Raw genomic sequence first — 23,277 nt, 5'->3', positions numbered from 1 at the left:
AAGAAAATTTAATATTTCCACAGTTGTCCTTTGTTGTCGATTCGATTATTTCAAATTAGTGTCACATGTCAGTTGATAAGTTTTGTGTACAGTGAGTGAAAAAATTGAGATTTTGGAAGTGAGTATAAAAGAAAATCGAAATAAAAATAATATTTTTAAAAACCACGTTTTTGTAGTGGAGAATAATAATTTAAAAAAAATTGAAAAACGTAAAACGTGGGGAGCATGAAATACATAACAATATATATACACATTTTCTTACTCATACACATGCACAACCATATACGCATCCACATTCAGATACAATTACGGATATACATACACATATTCTCATGACCACACTTACTGTTATGTATTTCATGCTCCCCGCGTTTTTCGTTTTTCAAATTTTTGTTTTTTAATTATTATTCTCCACTACAAAAACGTGGTTTTTAAAAATATTTTTTTTATTTTTTTTATTAAGTAATTCTTTTGTAACAGTTACTACTATTTAAAAGAAATATACAATTCTATAATTTAAATCGCAAATTCCAGCATATGTTATAACATTATCTACATAAAAAAATAGTTTCTGTGCATTGCATTACGTTTATATTACACGCTATAAAATGATTTAAAATTAACACATAAATACATGAACATTTGAATAATTTACACTATTGAGTTACACATTTCAGTCATTTCACAACACAGACATTTTAAACTTTGAGCTTGTGGACATTTGACTGAAAAAATTTTAAACTATAATTAGATGCACTTTATTCTAAATAAGAATACACTTCAATACCAGAAATTACATAATTCATAATATTACATATTATAAATTAAATTACATAACAAAATGTCATATTATATAAAACATTACAATTTTCTTAAATAGTAGTAACTTACACACATCAATCTAAGCCATAGTTGAGTTTCTCAAAAAATATTTTCCTTAGCAGTCACGGAAAACACTGAATTCGTAATCTTCTAAAATAAAAAAGAAAAATAAACTGGAATATTTCGTTTTTCTACAAATTATGATATTATTCTTTTTTTTAATGATTTATTAATTTTCTTAAAACAATTGTGATATAATTGAATGAAATATAATTGATTGAACATAGAATATCAATTTTGATGGAATAAAAATTTAAGTTGTTAAATCATATTTAATCAAACATTTTAGTCTTTTGTGTCTATTTTTGCGTTTATTTTTCGTAACTCAAAATACTGAGTAACCGTGATATCATTATGGGTTTTTCACATTTTATTTAGTTGAAAAAAATCTGAGAACAGAAAATTGTGCATTATGCTGAATTTTTTTAATAAAAATTTTTATGCTTAGTTTTTTTTTAAAAATCATCTGGGGTCTGTAAAATTTGGTGATAAAATATGATTCAATCGCATTATACCTTTCTTGAAAATAAAAAGAAAATTAAGGGGCCACTTTATTGGAATTGTAATTTTGAGCCCAATCCAGAAAACAAGGAAAGTTGTAGATCAAGTATTGGGAGAAATTTGCCTTCTTGAAGAACTTTTTTGTTGGAACTAACCCGCATTTGATTTACATGGAGAGGAAAACCACGAAAACCTCCCATGGTTAGCATGACTGCAAGGGGTCTCTAACCATGATCCGTCTACCACTGATAATATTTTTATGTCACCACTGTGGTTGGTGCGAGCCGGGTGCGGAATTCGTTACAACCAGCCATCGCTGGGATTCGAACCAGTCTCACTTCATTGGGAGGCGAATGCTCAATCCCTTGAGGCACTGCTATTATCAAATTAAAGGTACTACTTTTTTCTGGAAACTCTTAATCTGAAATTAAAAAAAATTAGAGGATTTTGCTTAAGAGTTATAAGTACCCTCCCAGGGGTATATCATGTGTGAATTTAGATTTTTGTATCCTTAGAGTACTTTGCGAGACATTTTATCTTTAATTTTGTTGATATATTTTGGACATCTTCCATATCTCTTATGGCAACATTGCATTTTACGAGCTGCGAAAGATATTGCCGAGTGGGAGACATTTTGAGTCGAAAATTAGTACCTAAGCGAAAAATGAGCAAAAACGTCATTAAAACACGACACATTACAAACGGGAAAAGTATGAAATCAAAAAAATCAAGCAAAAAAATAAAAAGAAAAAAGATAGAAGAAGAAAACCTGTTTACTTATTATTATTGTACAACATGAAAAATGTCCTTTAGAGGAAAATATGCGTTTTGCATAAACTTTTAGCTGAAAATAACGAATCAGAAATTTTTTTCTTCTGTTTAACATGTACTACTACTATTTCCCACAAAATCCTCATTTTTGGGACAATAAAAAATTACAAGCAAGGGAAACATGCTTTTATCGACAATGGGGTTGTCGCCAACATTTTGATTATCTTGGCGATCTTGGTGATATTTTTGGTTACAAAAGTCTTTCCGAAGTTTTGAGGCTCTATCTAGATGCATTAACTAGTATCTCAGAATTCTCAAGGAACTTTCCTCCTTCAAAAATAATACGTAATGGATCATTTTGTTTCTTATATATGTATGATTCCACCATTTTTTGTTTATACAGAACCACATAGTTTATTCTAAAGGCCTGGTTTCTTAGGACAAGTTGGCGTTGCAAAACGTCAGCTTCAAGCGAACGCTAACCTCTGCTTGGTTAATTTGTGAGTTTGACAGCATACGTCATCGAACTCTCAGCTTGAACGACAACTGCAGTCCAAATCAACAGCAGTTAGATTACAACGTGACGTTAACGACAGAAGCAATGGCGGACAACAGCCAACAGAGCACTGAAATCAGCCAAGATTTTGATTTTAACATTAAGCAGAGCTTCTTCTTCATTTAGCTAAGCTATAATGTGTTTTTTCTTGGACAAAGTCATTATTTTTTCTCTAAAGCACTGGTCGACAATAACAAAATCAATACTAATTTAAAATAAATATTTGTTTACGTTATTAACTCATGCGCAATGCGAGATAATGTCTGCGTTGGACCGACTGCTCAAGCTGAGCTAACAAAACAGCATTTTGTTGGCGTCAGGGTAACGTCAACTTAACGCTAACGCCCAGATAAGGCTCTTGTCCTAAGAAACCAGGTCTTAAAGGATAAAATATAAGTTGAAACTTGTTATACAGTGTGATTTCTGAGGGAAACTATAAGAGGTGGAGGAAGGCGGCTATTGGAAACGACATGAAATTTTATCAGACAAATAAACAGGTTTTTGATGGCTTTAATCTTAGCATCTCGACAGAGACAAGATTTCAACCTTATGTTTATTTTTTCTCATAGACTTTTGATGTCCTTTTTCTCTTGCTTAAATAATAATTATGTTTGAAATTTATTTATTATAATCTGTTAATTTTTAAGTAAGAATTTAAAATTTTTTTTTTATATAAACGGGGTGGTTTCCGAAGCGCGTTGTGTATTTTTTTTATTTATTTCGTGATCACTAATCGTATTCAGATAAACAATCACTTTTTTATACCATAATTTTTGGTGACGCTGTGATTTGAATTTATTTTTAAACTTTAAAATAAACCTCTTACCATTGTATGGACATTCCAAACCCAAGTTTAGGAAATAAATCCTGTTTTTTTTAGGTTCATGCAAATGAGGAAAATATTTTTCGGCATCCATTCCCATTACTGCGCACTTTGAAAAGTCTTTTTTGCAACATCTGTAGCAATCACCAGACAGGAAGCTCTGGAAATCTTTGCACTCAGCTCCAATGTACAAGCCCTGAGGATGGTTGATCGATACTTTAAAATACTGAATTGCTTGCAGATGTGAGCATAGTGGAGGGTATATGAATGAGGCCAAAGCTATTAAAACAAAATCGATGTGTTTTAATGGAATTATTGAAAAACTAAAACACAAAGAATGATTTATAAGCCAGTTCCTACGATAAAAAGAAAGATCAATACGGAAATGATTACGCACTGTGGCTGAGTGGTACAGCTTCGCGCTCCCGTGCCACAGGTCCTGGGTTCGATCCTTGGGCCGGGCAAGGTTAACTCAGTCTTTCATCCCTTCAGTGGGTCGATAAATGAGTACCAAGCATGCTTGGGAACTAAACACTGGGGGTTTCGTGTTTGGCTGACCATCTAACAGGAACATTTGCTCCTGCACCTCAGAGCCCAATTTCAAGAAAACTGAGATGGGCACAGTAGGCCCTGGCCCACTATGGGCTGTCGAGCCACTGAGTTTAGTTTAATACGGAAATGATAAGGGGAAAGTTGGGAGTTGTTCGAAAGTCGTGAATTAGGCCCAATATATTTTTTTTCCCAATTGGGTATAATATGAAAAAAAACACAACTACTTCGATTTAGTAGGAACAACATATGACGCAATGCTAAACGAATGGAATTTAGTTGTTGTTTATTTAGTTATTGTTATTAGTAGTTGTTGTTATTTGTTTTAGTTGTTGTTGTTTATTTAGTTGTATTTAGTTTCAATAACTTTTCTTTATAATGCAATAAAATCTGGCGAGCAGCTATTTAAACGATCGAACACTTCGTTTGTTTATTTGTGGCTTGAAGTTAGGTTCGCAGAAAATGCCGTTCATGGGTTAAATTTAGTAGGAACAACACAACCTGTGACGTAGGCTATATTATACCCAATTGTCCTTTTGTCATACAGGCATCTGAAGGGCATACTTGTTGGCCACTTTTTCAGTATTACCATTTTCAGTTAGACCAACGTTGCTCTCATAGGAAGGACAGATAGTACAGAGAATAAAAGAACATCCATTCTTTGCCCGGGATTCGAATTCAGAACCTTTCTGATGCAAGGCCAGTTTTTTGACCCCTACGCAGGCCGGTCGACTTGGACCCAATATTGAAATCTAAGGTTTTCCCCATCCCTCGAAGTGAGCTCCGAGGTGGACATAGGAGATTAAAAGGGAAAAAACTTATACTTTCTAGACAAATGAGGTATTGATTCCATTGTATTGTTTTGCGCTAATTCGAATGTCACCGGAGGCAAGATAAAAGACTAATAATTTAAAAGTTTTTGGAGTTTTGTATGAAAAAAGGCATAAATAAAAAAATTATAATTTTAATACTTGAAACTCATAATTTCTAAACCAGGGGGGAAAATTTTCCCTCGCCAGCTCTCCATCGGCAGTTAAATAATTATGACTGTAAATTAAATCTCTTAAAATGTTAAGTTTTAAATTAAACAATGTAGATTAGAATATTATTGTCTGTACCCATCGGTGTTGGAAATCGTTCTGAAATCAAGTGGCAGTAATTTTCTTCTATTTAGTACAAAAAACACTGGTTTATCCACTTTTCGCCATCAAAACTATTATTTCTGGTAGCATTAAAGTCTTAGGACAACCTTATTTTGATGTAATATTATTATTATGGCAATAAATATGTTCCTATATTCTTTTATTATTTCAGTAATCTGCTAACATTTGAAATTTTTTTAATATTTTTTATAAATGCTATAAAATAGAGGCGAAATTTTTTTTTGTATGGCCTAATATCTTAACCCCTTCCGGCGGGATGAGGTTTCGCCCTCTATTTCTCGCTCCCGTGATATTGACGGGCTGGAGTGTTCAGTAGTAACGCACCAATAAGAATAAAACTATTTCATTTCTTTTGCCCGGAAAAAAATTTATTTCACATTTTACACACCAGACGGCAGTACCAGGATATTTTTAAGGTAATTGTAGATAGTTAGTTTATTTTAATCTAGATGTTAGCACTAATCAAATGCGTAATACAAACACAAAAGCCAAAAAAAAATAGGCACCTTTATGACCGTTTTCTTGAAAATTAACCGATCGTTAAGGGGCTAAGAAACAAAATTTCCGGACCTAAAGACTAGTTCTAAACTGTTATAAACTAGTACTGTTCTCATCGACTTGGTTTTGGTCTAATAATTGAGATTAAAAGTTACATATGTATACTATTCTTTTCTGTATTGCTTCGCTTGCTACAAAGCAGTATCAGGGGGTAGATACTTATATGAACAAAATTGTCATTTTTATGCATAAATTCTTTGATAATTTTTGAATTATTTAGTCTCATTGAATTTATTTTTATCACATTCAATCCCTCTTAAAAATTACATAAGAAAGTAGGAAATAAATCTTAAAAAATATTAAGAAATAATACCTCGTATGCCTAGATAGGTGTTTCAAATGTGTAAATAAGTATAATAAAAAAATTTCACTTTTTATTATACTTCGGTCCTACTCAATCTCTTACACTCTCTTAATTATTAGCCCTAACGACTTAATTTTGGTGCCAATTAATTCAGCTGAAAAAAAAACACACAAGGAAAAAAAATCTCACATATCTAGAGATATTAATATTTAAGTTTCCCATTGTATAGACACCCAATAACCCTCAGGAAATTCAAGACAGTGGTTGGTTTCGAACTTTTGATATCCATATTTGGCCAAAACCACCCCTTTTAGAACAATTTTCAGTTTATCCACAAAATATTTCCGTATTCCACTATTTAGGAACTAGCTTCTAATTAGTCGAACTAGTTAATACATATTAGATACATACTGGAGAAAATTTCAAAATAAAATCAGATTTCCTTCATTTAAAATATGTGATTGCTGAAGGAAGGCACCAAAGCAACCAGAAAAATATAGTTGGAACTTACGAACATGTATACATATCAATCATTAAAAGGTTACTTGAATCAAATTTCTAACATTCCTTGTAATTTTTTTTGTCATGCTAACTAACAGGGGAAACATAGGTTAACCTAATTATATTTTTATTCAGACAATCGCTTTGTAAAGGCATACAAAAAAAAATCCTATCAATATATTGGACGATAAATATCAGGATATAATTGTTACCAAAATTGAAAGGTTTTAAATAATTTTAAAACTTTTTCGAAGTTTAACGCTTCTTAAAGTTCTTTTTATAACCTTAAAATTAAAACTTCAACCAACAACTTTCGTGGCTTCCCTGATTTTCATTGCTATCCGTTCAGACAGTTTTACATCGAGTTAGATATCCTTGTGCATCACTGTGTTGACAGTGCAGTTACCCTCTTGTGTCATTCTTTAATAAATTCTAAAAAAGTCACTAAAAACAAAAAATAGAGTGCTTGCACAGTTTTACAGGACTAAAACGTTTTTTAGGACTCGTTGATGTCTAAATGAGACTCACTTGCTAGGTTATAAAAGTGAACTCCATGCAGCAAAATTACTTGATACGCTTACCATCACAATCAACTGAATTTTTCTAATGGCAAATAAATATTAAACTATGCAAAGCAAAAAAATCCTATTTAACCTGATCAAAATAAACTAGAATTGAGCTAAATTAAAAATATCTAACGTTACAGATTTTCAAGGCAAAGTATTCAAACAGAATTGTATTGAATAATCCACAGATGAGAGCTAGAAAATTAAAAAAGAAAAAAAGCATGTAAGTGACGCATGAACTCTGTTAATTCCATTACTTACCGTAAAAAAAATCTCCTTTTAATAAAGATGTCACTGCGTAAGAGTAGCAAGATATTTGAAAAGCACCTCCATTTGGGTAAAAATCAGCATGTCCAAAAGTATTGAATAATCCTAAGCTGACAGCTGGAAAAAAATACATGAATTTATGACAAAAAAAAATAAATTCAAAGAGTATCTGGTACAATAACGTAATACATCTTGGCAAAAATAACACAGGAAGAAAGAAAGAAAATAACTATTTTCTTTTCTTTTTTTATACAATATAACAAAAATATAATTATCTTACTGTGAGAATTCAGAGTACAAATAGTTTCGAAAGATAAATCATGTCCTAAAACGTATATTAGTAGCATAATATAAATATTGAGTTAGGTGTTACTTATTTCATAAACTTTAAAAAATTTTTTGAGCTTAACTCATTTAATAGCAAGGATTTTTTAAAATGAAATATATAAGCAGGTTAAAAAAACTGCTGATAGATTTCAAATAGAAAGTGGTGATAATTGAAGAAGTTATGGGAAAAATATACTTGAGGGTGCCCCTTGGCGAAATTGGCGACTTATGTTTGGCGCTATTCCTGTTTGCGCGGAACACCGTGGTAACAGGAATGACAGCCAGAATGATATTTCTATAAAACATTGGAAAATTTCATCAAAACATCGGCCAAAACTTGCAATGAACCTAATATAAGCAAAATTAATAAAACTAAGGATTTTGAATCGAAGCAAAAATTATTGGGGTAGGCCCAGCAAGAAAAGGAAAAAAAAAACTCATTTCTTCATTAAGCTTGAATATTCTCAGATTTAGGTGCACAGAATTATCTAATAACAGTTAGATACTTTCTAAATTTATCATGAATAGAATTTGTGTTCATTCATGGCCACATAAATTCATGGCGACATTCATTCATGGCGACGAAATATGAATCGAAAATGGCGTCTGTAATACCGGACTAGCGGTGACATTTTTTTCTTAAATCCCTTTTTATGACTGCCCACATACCTTCGATCTTATTGACCAGATTCAAAAGTAACCTTACCAGCCGGTATCCAACTTAGAACTAACGAACGTCTGAAATTACATATACAGATTAACATTTCAAAATATCGCTAAAATCTAAACCAATCAGAATCACGATTGGGTTTCAACATCGCCCAGCTTGGCGATCAACCGCGATCACAACTTGGCGAGAATCAAGGGGCACCCTCAAATATTCTCTACCCGAAGTTATCAGTGATCGAGAGGTTATTGGCCTAACAAAATTAAAACTTGTATAACAGATAGTATGTAATGTTTCTCGAAATTAAATTAAATACTAAAAATATAAATAAAGTTATCGTAAGTGTAATGGTCACTGCATTTCTGAATAAATATGCTGACTGGTTTTCAATTGGTTGACTATGATTGAAGAAATAAATGATCGAGTGCCTGGTCTAACAAAATGGCAGCTTGAAAAAAAATGCTTTAATAGTAAAGATTTTAAAATTTAATTTGACAAAAAATCTAAATACAAATAAAGTAATTTCACGTGCAACGGATACTGCATTAATTAAGATAACTTACTGATAGGTTTTCAATTTATATTGATGATTGAAGAAATTATCGTGTCCACTGATGTCGGACTAACAAAATGGCAGCTTATAGAGAAAAAAAATGATTCCTTAAAAGTAAGGATTTTATTATTTAATTAAGCAAATATTCTAAGTACAAATAAATTAATTTTTCGTGCAACGAAGATTTTGTATTTTTACTCCACATTCCGCACTCTTTCGTTGAAGGGATTGCGAATGGTAAAAGACACATGAGCCAGTGAAAAATATATTACTTACGTTAAAATAAATAAGAGTTTGCGAAAACCCCTAAGTTGAAATAGTTGTATAGTTGAACATTGCGAAAACCCCTAAGTTAAAATAGTTGTATAGTTGAGTATCATCTCAACTATACAAACTCACAACCTATCGACCTTAAAATAAAAACAAACTTTTAAAATGGACATAGATATTGTGGAAGTTGAACTTCTTCCAACATGAATAGTATAATTAAAATAAAATACATTCTATTTTAAAATAATGAAAAAATATCTTGTTCCTTATGATTTTAATTCAATTATACAATCATAATTTTAAGTAAAAACAAATCATTTTTTCATAATATCAATTAATTGTTGTAAAATCACAGGATTCATTTTAATATTTAGAAATAAGGAATCCCCCATCTTCATTTTGTGTTGACGTTCTTCTTGATCTAAATATGAAATGCCCATGTTGTTAATTCGAAGGTAAGCTTTAACAGAAGGTGACATTCAACTGCTACGAACAGCGTACTTTTAGCTCTGTAAAACCTGTAAATAAGTTTTATTCCAGATTTTAAGTTTACACTGGTACTTTCCGGGTTTTCATGAAAGTCAAAATACAAGTTTCTATACAATAGCTTTAAGATTTGTTTTTTTTTATTTCCTATGCACAATCAGTCTTTCCGATGAGCAGATCTAGTGCGTTCTCCAGAAGTGGTATCCATTCTTTCAGGACCACCACAATGGGTGAGATACCGGTGGCCATGTTAATTTGGACGTCTAGTTTCTGCCACACTAGATGGCAGCACCGAGACTCTATTTGGATGCTAAAGTTCACTAGGAATTTAATTTTGCCGGAAATGCCAAGAGCCAATAAGGCACGCCAGGGATCTTTTACATGCCACATAATCATACGACATGGCCGCTAAGGATTTTCTGCATCCGGAAAATCCGGCCGGGGATCGATCCCGCAGACTTGGGCTCAGAAGGCCGACGACAAACCAACTCCGCCACCCAGACACATAGCTTTAATATAAAGTAAGAATTATTAAACTTATACAATTTTTGTCACTTACGGAAGCATCTTCCTGCGTCCCCATGAATGGCGTCAGTAAATTGAGCATATTCGGCTCTGAATTTTCTTGCAGGATCACCATCTTTGATAGGAACAATAGCTGGGTCCAAGACTGTTGTTACATAAAAAATATATGAGTTAAATTTTATCTCAAAAAAATTTGTTTAAATTAGTAAAATGTTTTTCTGTTTTGAAGAACTTATTGTAAGATCATAAAATTTCTCAAATGGATTCTGTACCCTTGGATCGGCAACAATATCAATAATCTTCTATTCATTTTCGTCAATCACTATTGCTTCTCCTACCGAATGCACTTCCGAAGACATGTGATAAGATAGTAGCAGACAAAAAATTAAATAAATAATTGCATTAATTTATTATTTAAAATAATAAAAATGGTGTTTTCTAAAAACAACATCAATAACGAGGACTAAATTAGACAATAGTAAGTAAATATAAAACTCAAAACTAATGACACAGTTTAGAGTAAGCGTATTTACACAGGAAAATTGGAGAAAATTATTACTGTTAACAATAAAAAAATACCAAATTAAAATCAACGTAGAAAAATCACGCACACCATACACGCATGTATGTCCATGCATATATACTATACTTACATAAATGTATGCATACAGATACGTGTACATATGCATGAAAACACTTTCACAGGCAATTTAGTCTCTAATAAATCCTTATGTCCCCTCTGCGATTTTCTTTGATTGCTATCTTTTCACAGAACATGAAGTCGATCTGTCACAGAAACTGGAATCAATAAATCTCTCTTCAAGATCTAATTTTTTTTGTCGTATGCCTGTTTAGGCAGTGGGGGTGCGATTGTACCTGTTTTTCAGTGGCGCCATCTATGACCAGGAATTCGAGTTCTGCCACGCCATTCACACAACCACAACCCGTTTATAGGGCGGGTCACATTCACACACAAAGGAGAAAGGACATAGAACACACACAGAGAGAAAGAAACATCCTTGCCTTGCCCGGGATTCGAACCCAGGACCTTTCTGATGCAAGGACAGTTCCTTGCCCCCTACACAGACCGGTCGGCAAGATCTACTTTTAAGTTGGCCGATAGCTTTTTCCTAGCTATCTCTACCAGGAGAAAAACTTTTAATTAACTCCCCTGTAATGATAGATACGAAAATCTTCATTGAAAATTGGAAGGATAGTTTTAGGATAACGTAACAACGAAAACCTTGACAAAGCATTTTCAAAAATACGGAATCTTCTTTCTCAGAACTTGCAAATTTTATAAGTTTCTGTCCTAAAAGACGCCAACGATTAATATACGTTTCCGATTCATCAAATTCAGACTTCAGCCTCGCATGTTGCTTCATCAACTTCACTAGCATTAAGATTATCTCAGAGTTTCATTTCAGTGTTTATTAATAAGTTCGCTTTTTATTCCAATGAATTTAATTTTCATTAACTTGTCATTGCAGTTTAAACTAGACTCTTCTTTATCATAATCACTACAAGCCTTAGAGAATAATTTTCGTTATTGTGTTCGAGCTTTCTTTAACTCGTCAATATTTTCAGATTGTCAATTTGGTATATTGGCTCAAACGAAGCGTCTCATATAAATGATAATAGTATATTACTGATTCATCACGTTAAACTCGAAAAATACTTGAACTTAGTGGAATAATATGAGTGGAACAATTTAGACTCAACATTGGAGCTGTAAGAACACCCAAAAATAATTATGCTATTGGAACAAAAAATGAACTGAAGCAAATCGTTTGCTCTTGAAGCAGCATGACATCACTCATCATATTCTGCATAAATTGTTCCTATTATTTCCGAACTCTAAGTTTGTTTTTACTACAACTTTAATTCTTGCATTTTAGAATTGCATTTTAATATTGTTCTTTTATTTTTATCCTTGCGTTTTTGCATCGTAAATATTTGATGCCGCATTTAAAGTAAACGAGTTATGTATAATTGTAAATAAATGTAAATAGTAATTATTTAATGTGTTTATTCTTCAAACCATTCATTACGCTTCACTCTTACGTGAAAAGTAAATATTGTTTACCCAAACCTAGAAAAAAAAGGTTGAAATTTCTATCATCAACTTTCTTTCGTAATTCAGGTATTGCTTTTCTTGTTCCTTTTATTTTGTTTTTGTGCCATAAGCATCGTCAATATTTGATGCCAAATTTAAATAAACAGCATTATGTATAAAATCTAAACAGTATTTATTTAATGTGTTGATTCCTCAAGCAAACATTTCGCTTTCATCTTACGTCCAATTTTCGACTATTGAAACATTCTAAGGTTCACCTTTTCACCTCATTTCGTAGACGTCTTCTAAGGTTCACCTTGTGTTTTATCCACATTATGTGCACCATAGTTATCTGTAGGGTGTCTGTACTTACTCCATTGTGGATTAACCATAAATAAGCTATAGGAAAACTTCTAGTAGAAATTGATATTCGTTACGATGCGTCTAATGAATCATGTGGACTAAGGCTCCTATACTATCAGGTCTAATTCAGGGGCTCTAATGTGGACGAATTCCAGCTGTCTATCTTTACGAAAATGTAAGGTATTTTTGATGTTGTTTTGAGGTGTGAAGGTAATTTTGAGGTATACATGAGGTGTATTTAAGATTGGTAAGAAAACAATCAGAAAAATTATACCTCATAAAGGTTGCAATTGAGGTGTACGAGAATGTTTTACGTACACTTAGCTTATTTTCAGGTTGTTTAAAATTCACTTCAAATCAATCAGATTGATGAGGTGATTTCTTTGGTATACCAAGTTGCTTACCTGACACTTGTAAGATAAGAGGTATTTATGAGGTATAAAATTTTTTTGAATCTTATTTCAACTAAAGAGAACCAGGTATTTATTGAGGTATATGAAAGATCCAGAATAACCTGAAGTGTTAAGTTAACCTTTGGTTGTTCAATAAATACTTCCACAGGCGTAAAAATATATACTTCAGGTTGATAAGAAATAACTTAAGGTTGAAAACGAAATATCTTAAAGTTGTAAGTATCTACCTATCCACTGATATAAGATGAAACACCTCAGGTTGATACATAAATTCACCCCAAAATTTACCTTTATTATACCTCTGGAGGTATATTTAAGGTAAAATTTGGGGTATTCATTTGCACTCTACTCAACCTAACGACTTATTCATATAACAACCCCATTTATACCTTTGAAAAATGCCTCATTTTTACCTCAATTTTTCCGTAAGGACACTAGATGAATTGTGTTGTATGGATATACCTACGTACTAGGCTGATTAACAGACATCATTCAAAATTATTTTATTTGTACTGTATTTGCCCACTTGTAATATACACTATCGTACAATAATGGAAGAGAGACTTTCAGTTTTGGATATTTTTTGAAAATTTCTCAAGAAATACTTTAGAAATTGTTTAGTCCATGCTATTTAAAGCTTTCAGAGGTTTGATTGAATGTCATTAGTTTAAGAAAGAAAACAAGTAATTTTGAAGATTTCTATGGCAATAAGGTTGTATAGATTACTTTGATTGTTATTTGGGATAACTATTATAAAATTTCGTAAACCTTAAATATTTATAAATATACGGAAATTTCTTTTAAAGAGATTAATTTTACGTTTTTTTATGGCTCTTATGCAAATGAAATTATGCAAAATTTTTGGAGTGATTTGAAATTAATTATAAAATTACTGTTTTAAAATTTGTAAAAAATTCGCTAAAAACTGCTCGAAATATGAGTATTTAAAGTAGTACAGCACATGTAAAAATCAAAATGTTTTTTCCACAGCTTTGCTGCGAATCGCATTTGTCAACAAATGAAAAAAGTCTGATTTGAATATCTTTTTTAAAAAGTTTCAAACAATTTTCTAAGTAGTTTTGGTACTTTTTAAAAGAGAGCTTTAAACAATAAGAGGTTTTCTACAAATTTCATTTCGTATTTTAAAACAAGAATTATTGAAACCCGACATTGTGTGCGATAATTTTAACATATCATCATTCGTTATTAAATTTTATTTCATAATGCAAAATTAAATTTGGGGAAAATTCTTAATTATAATGTTATTTCAATTCGACTTTTAATGAAGTTTAAACTTCATTCTTTAAAATGATCTAACTCACGAAGGGTTTCTTGAAGAACATGTTAAGCATTTACATTTGGTATTTAGAATCAGCTTCAAAAAGTAAAGAGACACCACAAAAGCTGATGAAAAGACCGTCGTACTTTCACTTACAAGTCAGTCTTCGGATTTTATTTTGTGGTTCTCTTTCGAATATATATCTTGCAGCTTCGTTTATTATATAAGCTCCATAGCTATGGCCAATAAAATGAAATCGATTGCCATTCATCATGTTCGTTTGTTTCTGTAAAATTAAGCATACATATTTAAGGAATTATTATGGCAATGAATAACATTATTTTTAAATTATATTGTACAGCTACCTACTTTTAAATTTTTTGTTTCAAAAAATTCTTTCCAGCATGGGGAAATTTTTCCAGTAACAAATTGTTTTTGTAGAGTAAAGCATAGTTTGTCTATAGATAAAACTGGCCTTGCAACGAGGGCTGAAACTGGCTGCTGCTATGGAAACAAGAAATAGCGAATTACAGATTCCCTTTCTCTCACCAACTCGAGCCAAAACCTGTCTTAAATAAAGACCCAACGTCCCTTCTTTATACACTGCTGGCCACCCAAATTTCAACACCAAAAAAGGCAAGATATATCACAACAAAATTTATTTTGTAGATAACATGTTGACCAAGTATCAAATAATTAAATTTATAGACTTTCGTGAAGTGTGGTTCTTGTAAAAATCAGTAGCCAGAGTAGTCGCCATTGTAGGAGATCACCGCTGCCACACGCCTCGGCATGGATTCAAAAAGACTTTGGATGTGTTCTTGGGGTACAGCAAACCTAGCAGCTTCCACGCGTTGCCAAAGTTGATCTGGTGTGGCAGCTGGGGATGTAATCTGGGTCAATCATTGAGCAGTTATGGACCACGTGTTTTCTATCGGCGAAAGATCCGGAGAGCGAGCTGGCCATAGAAGCAATTCAATCTGGCGATTGACGAAGTATCCTTGGACAATGCGTGCCACGTGTGGTCGTGCATTATACTGTCCAAATATGGCTGTGGGCAAGCTCTGATGGTAAGGAAGGACAACTGGCTCCAGCACCTCGGAGATGTAGCGATGGCTGTTTAAAGTACCGGCAATGTGTACTAAAGAAGTGCGAGAGGGATATCCAATACCGTCTCATACCATAATACCCGGTGCAGGACCAGTGTGGGGTGCATAACGCAGCTGTTCAGCATCCTCTCTCCACGGTGTCTCCAAACTCGAATGCGACCATCGTGGTGTTGCAGACAGAAGCGTGACTCGTCAGTAAAGGTAATTTCAGTCCATTCTGTCTTCCACATCCTTCTTTCATCGCACCATTGGGGGCGGAGACGTCTACACTCTAAAAACTGTACCTCTGATTTCAGAGGCACAGGCTAAATGTACCGTGTATTTTCTCGCGTAAGAGGCACATAACTAATGTGCCTTTAAAAATGAGAGGCACCACGAGAAATTAAAGGCACCAAAGCAAACGCCAGTCAATGCGCGGTACGAAAAGACTTTCGTGCCTCTCAAATTCGCTTCATTTCTTTTTCTTCGGTACGATCATGTAACGGAGAACAAGCGCATGCGCACATCAGTGAAAAATTTTATGACGAAATACGTTTTCTGTCCCCTCGCATCCACGCTACCGATGGAAGAAGTTTTCTACAAATGTGTTCTATTGATGTTATAAAAATGCTTGAATTTGGTAAGTTTAATACTTATATCTTATTTTTATATTAATTCCTAAGTAACGACGGCATCTTTTTTATTAATACATTTCAATTTTTATTAGTGAATTATTAATGCTACAAATCTTATAAAAATGTTTAAGCGAGAGAGCTAACCCTAGTTATGTTTACAGTTCTGTTGTAGTTGTATTATTTATGTTTTATCATTATAATATTAAGAGGAATGTTTTTAAAGTGCCCTATATTTGTTCTGTAGTGTTTGATTATAATTTTGTATGAGGTTTTCAATGTGGCGATTGCTATGAATAAGAAATCATTGTTATTTGAAATACCAATTTGCTTTTTTGTTTATCTTAGTTTACATTCGAGAGCTATCACAGAAATTTTCTCACAGAATGATTGAATAATTTAAAAAACAACGAATGTTTTCGAATTTTTATTATAATTATGAAAAGTATACTTTCAATCATTAGCTATTTTAGAAAACAATTGACATTGATATCTAATTATAATTATTTCAAACTGTTACTAAACTTACAGTTGATATAAACCTGAAGAAAAAAATAAGATTATGCTTTATTTATATTTTAAATATGGTGTAAGCATGGGAGAAAAAGGCAATCTTCTAATGATTTATAAATTTTTAATTAGTTATTATTTTTTTTGAAAAAGTAATGTTTAAAAATGTTTTATTCTAACATCACAGCTTTCAGTGTATAATTTCAAATTTTAGTTTTGAATTTATGACTCAAAATAGATAACATGGGATATATAATTATTTACGACTGTGAAACTCCTTTTAAAAATTTTAACATTTCAAATTGAAATTTAATTTATTTGATTTTTAAAAAGGATTAATAGCTTGCTCCAAGGTGCTCTTGTGGCGCAGCTGGTTAAATTATCTTTCACACTGCTTATTAGAGAACTAGGGTAATGAGTTAGATCCTGGCAATATATAAAACAACTGGCGTGTATACTTTGCATATAAATTCTGCCACAACTGAAAGTTCTCTCATTGGTTATCATGCAGAAGATTCAAACGAGCTAGCTCAAGCGGAGTCCACTTTATCTGACCAGTATCAAAATTACATGGCATTTTAACCATGGCCGTTAAAAAGTAAAGCCCTAGAAATAGGATTTTTGGTCATGGTTGAGTGATGGGCGGTGATGAGTACCTTGCTCTTTGTTTAAAATAATATAATGCCAAGTACTTAACAGCTTGAACTTTTTAAAAAATATTAAAGTATTGTTAACTAGAGCAGTTTAATTACATAATTTTGATATCAATAACTATATATAAAATATAAAAAAATTATTTGCATAACATTCATTGGATCACAAATGGATTAGATATGCAGAATCGCTGTTGTGTCACTGGCATTTTCCAAGATAAATTCTTAATGCTTTATCGATATATACTGAATAATTTATTAAAAAAATATTTGGTACTTCATATTCAATGCTCAACACTTTATACTCCATGCTTTCTTGCTACGAAAAGCTACCTAGTAAAACTTTCTAATTCAGCATCAGTGATAATAATTTTTAAGAAACTTTTTTTTTTTATTGTTATTGCTACCTTACCTGTGTTACTTAGAATAACATTATCAAAAAACTTTTATTAATCTATAACTAATGCTTTTCCTGAACTGTAGTAAAAAAAATATGAAGCGAAGCAATTTTGATAACAATATTTAGAAAGAAAATATATTGATTGTAAGGATTGATATGTGTATAAACTTGATACAGTGAAATTTTTTTTTTTTTTTTGCTCTCTGAAAGGCAATTTAATGTTTGTGTAATCTAAATTTATATTATTAGTATAACTAAATGATTAATAGTTTTTTTTGCTGTTACTTTCTGTCTTGACTGTGTTCCAGTAAATGCAAAAAAAATGTTTTTAACTATTAAATATTTCTATAAATAATAATTATTTTTATAAATAATTACTTTTCAATTTACATTTGAATTTTCTTTGTTGACTCCAATTTTGTTTTGTGTTAAAAACAATCCTTGCACTTTCTTATGTATTTAAGCTTAGATAGATTTACACTTTTTTTTTCTTCAACATGTTGAATGCCACACTAATTTTACATGGATTGCCTGTCTGGCCAAATGATTTTTTCAGTATATAATTCCATTTTAGTAATAATAATAATATTAAAAAAATTTAGAGCATTAAAAATTTGTTCGAATTATGTGTTTCGAATAATCTAGGTTTCGCCGTTCATCGGTGACCCCAGTGGCACTACGAAAAAACTCAGCACCAGTCACCGGTGACCCCTATGGCATTCAACGTGTTAAATTAGTTCAATAATATTATATATAAAAATTATTTTAGCTAAACCTATTCTTAATGTAATAAAATCTTCATGAATGTATTTGTGTACATTGTGATAGAAACTTTTAACTACTTATTCAAATAAAATACTCTTACATTGATAAGTCCTGTTTTAAATGTTCTAGCCGAGCTGAATGCATGATAAAACACTTACACGGAGAGGAAAACCACTAAGCCTGCTACAGTTAGTCTGGCGTCCAGGGGACTCAAACCCATGATCCAACTACCTCTGAGGGTATTTTACATCAGCACTGTGGTCAATGCTAAACTATAAATAATGTGGATGCTGTGGGAAGGATTTGATCAGGCCTCCTCTGCAAATGCTTTGCCCATGTACCTCCCCCGGCAAAGTGTTTAACTTGAGCATTTTTTCTTCCGGATACAACCTTTAAATGTCCGTTGCTATTTCTCCGAATTATTGTGATTCTGTATTAATAACTAGTGAAAACTAAAAGAAAGAAAAATGTGTGTCATTTGATTTTTTTCAAAATTTGGAAAATGTTTTAATAAAATTTCTCTGTGAAACATGTGGACTTTTTTTTATAAGAGTCTGCATTAAACAAATCTTACCATCTCCAAGTAAAATTGACTTACAGTTGTTCCACTCTGTAAAGCAAATTTATCTATATGTTATCACCTTTTACTATGATATTTTATTTTCTCATTATAGTGCTAATTTTTTTTAATTTTGTTTTATTTTAAACTATAATTTTTGTAAATTTGGTTTAGGCTATTCTCACTGGTTAAATTACTCATTGTATTAAGTATGTTTACCATTATAATTTTTCCTCCGGTGTTGTGTTTTCTTTTTTTACCTGCACTTTTTCTTTATTGACCTTTAATTATGATATTACTATATATATATACATAGCCTATACTAAGTATTTCAAATTATTTGCCAGATTTTAAAATTCTTAGCCAAAGGAAAATGTTAGAAATTTTTTATGATAGATTTTTTCTGTAGGAAACTTTTAAACATAATACAAATTTATTATAAATTAATAATTTTATAAAAATGCAAATAGAAATTTAGAGTCATTTTGCTGTTGGGGAGGAGTAAACGTGCAATGAATGGGGGAGAGATTGAAAAATGCAGATGTTTTATCGTGTTTGAGGGGAGGAAATAAACATAGATTGAGGTTTATTTTTGGCAACGTATTAGATTAGTGTAGTAATATAAAGATAAACCTGAATCGACGCTATGTTCTGCGTTATTAAATTAGTGCATATATTATTGTCATGAAAAAATATTTTTTCTGCTAAAATAATCTGCATCTTGTTTTTCGTTTGAAAACAGCTTTCGCCAATACTTTCCCCCAAAAGGGAACAAGGTCTTTTTTCTTCAATTGTAAACTAGCCATTGTACATTTTCTCTATGGATTAGTTTTATTTTGTACATTAGATTGTTGTAATCAAGTTTAAGTTAAAATAATTTTTATTTTAATAATATTTTTAAAACAAATGCATGTTTAATGATTGGGGATAAAAATGCGAAATTTCACGATTTTTAAAATACTATAAAAAATAAAAATTCTGAAACAAGCTTTCAAAAAACATATATTCAGAGCTCAAATAAAATTGTCAATTAAATAATATTAAGTACAGTTAGTTCTAAAAAAATTGAAAGCTAATGTTCCCAAAATAGGAATGATGGCGCCTAATGGGTTAATATGCTTCGCCAAAATCAGGCTTTTAAAAAAAAATTCATTTCAGTAGAAAGAAATCTTTGATTTTACACTTGTAAAGTCATTTGATTAAACATATTTGATGTTATAAAACATACAAATTGTTCAAAATCTACATCTATAATTTTAAAATATTGTGAAAGTTCTATATTTTTCCATATTTGTGTGCAACTGTTACTAAATTATGTAATATTGTTCTTTATGTGTGAAAATAAAAGATATTAGATTTCATGATATTTAGTGTTTAATTTTGATTCTTATAAAGCTATTTTATTAAATCTCTAAATATTTAAAAAATATCTAAATTTATAAGAAATTTCCATTTTGAGGATACTTTTTGGAAAAAAAATCCATGAATTATATTGACTTGGAATAAACAGAAATAAATATTATTTTTTTATACCTATATCTGATTAGAAAAACATCATTGTAATTGTTGAAGTATCATTAAACGCTACATAATTAAAGAAATTGTGTAAATTTACATATTTTATAATTGCCTATGAAAAAGCCTTAGATGGAATCCCTTGAGATGATCACCTCAAGTGGCCAATATTCAAAGAATTCAGAAATATTTTTCATTAAGAATTATTATAATTAATATCTTGGTAATAGTGTAAACCCCTTTTTATATGAAGTGCAAGCAAATTACAAATGGGTAAAAAAAAGTGAGTTCAAATCTGGTAAGTAACAGGTTTTGGTACGACTAAATGCTTATTTCAATGAGTGGTTCATAAAAGCAAAATCTAAGGTACAATGTACCTTTCAAGCTAAGAGGTACATCTGATTTTGCTTCTGAAATCAGAGGTTCATTGTGCCTTTCATTTTTAAAGGTACGTTGTGCCCTTAAAATTCAGAGGCACAAACGATCCAAATGTGCCTCTGAAATCAGAGGTACATTGTGCCTTTCATTTTTAAAGGCACGTTGTGCCCTTAAAATTCAGAGGCACAAACGATCCAATTGTGCCTCTGAAATCAGAGGTACATTGTGCCTTTCATTTTTAAAGGCACGTTGTGCCCTTAAAATTCAGAGGCACAAACGATCCAAATGTGCCTCTGAAATCAGCGGTACAGTTTTTAGAGTGTACGGTTCTGCGTAAAGGGTACACGAAGCAATGGACGTCTTGCGGACAGACAACTCTGCTGTAAACGGTGACGAATGGCACGCGCAGACACTGGATGATGCGTTACAGACTGAATGTGCTGTGCTATGGTTTGTGATGTGACTGAGCGATCAGTCACTGCCATGCGCACAATTCGTCTGTCATCACGTGAAGTGGTGCACTGAGGTGGATGCAATCGAACACGTCGGTCTATCGTACCCTCCTGCATCCAACGCTCACATATCCGCATTAGAGTTATTTGATTTCGTCCAACACGACTACTGATTTCCCTGAAAGATAATCCACAATCTCGGTAGGCCACTATTCTTCCTCTGTCGAATTCGGATACTTGATCATAAGATGATCGCTGTTTTCTACGAGGCATAATTGATCGTTTTTTTAAAAAACCACAAGAAAAACACAATTGCCGAACTTGAAATCGTCGAAATCTCCAAGCCTTAAGTAGCGCTTTGAAGTGGCGCCACAGGCGCGCATAATGTGCGTCTGCGCTGAAATTCTAATCATTTGCATATCTCACCTCCGCTAATGCATGATGTAAATTTCATGTTATTTGCATGCTTCCTTCAGGGTGTTGCATTTACGGTGGTCAGCAGTGTAGTTAAATCCTGTAATCATAGTCATCACCACTGATCTAGACGAATGGCTAGGTAAGCTCCATACATAGACAAACTATATATTTGCAGATCCTGCCCCACATAAAAAGAAAAGCACTATTTGAGAATTGATGGAAATTTCACAAAGCAATTTCATAAATACTTTACTCTTGTTAAAGGTAGTGAAAGTTTTTTTACTCAGTCCTTTACTAATAAAAGGCTTAATAAAAGTAAATTACTTAGTACTAAATACTTTAATAAGTTACTTTACTAGTAAAAGTTATTGTACTAAGTTCTAGTTTTGACATTCAATTTTCCCATTTAGATCCATTCTTAGGCAAGTCCGACTAATCACCAGATCACGTAAATTAATTATTATCCGATTAAATAAATTACTTATTTCCGACCATATTATTTCTCGACCTTACCATACATCAAGTGACTTAATTCATTATCTTTAAAAATTTTTACTCTAATTTTTTTTCTCGTTGATATATTTATTATTTTCTTCTATCTATCTGTTGCAATGTTCCATCTGAACAACGTTAATAAAGTATAAATAATGACTCAGCAGTGAAAACTATAGCTTAGGTTCTATAAAAGGGAATTTTCCTCGGAGTTTGAGCTCAAAATGAAAGTAGAAAACATGAAACAAACACGTTATGATTAGAAAAAAAATGGCTTAACCAATAAGGGCAGAGGAACGCAGGCTTGAGCAAGATAATAAAAGCTGCTAGGTAAGAAACAGGCGTGTTCAGGGGTAGGTGAGAAGCCGAAGTAAGCAAGATGTAGAAATTAAAATAGGCATTCAAACATTTGAAAAGAAATTTTCACTAGTGTGATCATTACCTAAGTTTTCTAAATATGGAACGATTTTCCGAAGTCCATATTTTGAAAAATTCTAATAATGTAACCAATGAACTTTTCGATATTTCATTCTTTCGTATTATTTGGAAGTAAATCTATTTTAATTTAATTTCTACATTTTACTCTCATCATGTATTCATCTATCACTCAAAAGTTTCTTATCTCCCTTCTTTTATTATTTTATTCAAGCCTGAATCTATTTGTTAAATTATTTTTACCTCATTGCAATGTCTCCTTACTTTTTCTATCATTTTGTGTTTTAACACTGAGAAAGGCTCCTGTTTAATAGAACCAAAACTATAGTTTGTACATTTTTTGATATATTTCTGCTTGCTGAATTCTTGCTTTATTTATATTTGTTTCAAGGAGTAAACCTATCTTCATTTAGATCTTAATTAATGCTAACCTTTCACCAAATTAACAACAAAATCTAACTGTTTTAGAAATAATATGATTCTTGTGTTTTTACTTTTATTACTTTTTTTCAACGTTGATGTGTGTTGTTAATATTTTATGGAAACAGTACTTTGCTTTAATTAAAACAAATAAATAAAAATTTTCAAATATTATCTTCAC

The 23,277-nt window shown here is 31.7% G+C and overlaps 1 protein-coding gene and 1 long non-coding RNA gene across 3 annotated transcripts in view; one reads left to right on the top strand and one right to left on the bottom strand.

Annotated features, from left to right (window-relative positions):
• Nucleotides 1-553: 553 nt before the first annotated feature.
• LOC107442122 (pancreatic triacylglycerol lipase-like) overlaps nt 554-23,277 on the bottom strand; it is a 35,177-nt gene continuing 12,453 nt past the window's right edge. Inside the window, exons 4-8 of one of the 2 annotated variants that reach the window (XM_087167770.1) lie at nt 14,537-14,666; nt 10,304-10,414; nt 7,436-7,558; nt 3,537-3,812; nt 554-972 (exon numbers count right to left, since the gene is read on the bottom strand). In XM_087167770.1, coding sequence (XP_087023896.1) covers nt 938-972; nt 3,537-3,812; nt 7,436-7,558; nt 10,304-10,414; nt 14,537-14,666 — 675 coding nt within the window. In that variant the 3' untranslated portion in view covers nt 554-937. The remainder of the gene's footprint in view (nt 973-3,536; nt 3,813-7,435; nt 7,559-10,303; nt 10,415-14,536; nt 14,667-23,277) is intronic. The other variant, XM_087167771.1, reaches the window with a different exon arrangement.
• LOC147807048 (uncharacterized) lies at nt 15,755-18,957 on the top strand. Its single transcript, XR_015435486.1, has 2 exons — nt 15,755-16,108; nt 18,558-18,957. It is a non-coding gene; the product is annotated as an uncharacterized LOC147807048 (long non-coding RNA).

Source organism: Parasteatoda tepidariorum, chromosome 7 (assembly GCF_982258835.1).
Source record: "Parasteatoda tepidariorum strain Cologne lab strain chromosome 7, Ptep-v5.0, whole genome shotgun sequence".
Taxonomy (NCBI): domain Eukaryota; kingdom Metazoa; phylum Arthropoda; class Arachnida; order Araneae; family Theridiidae; genus Parasteatoda; species Parasteatoda tepidariorum.
Note: the sequence above shows the minus strand (reverse complement) of the source record. Positions and strands in the feature narration are given on the sequence as shown.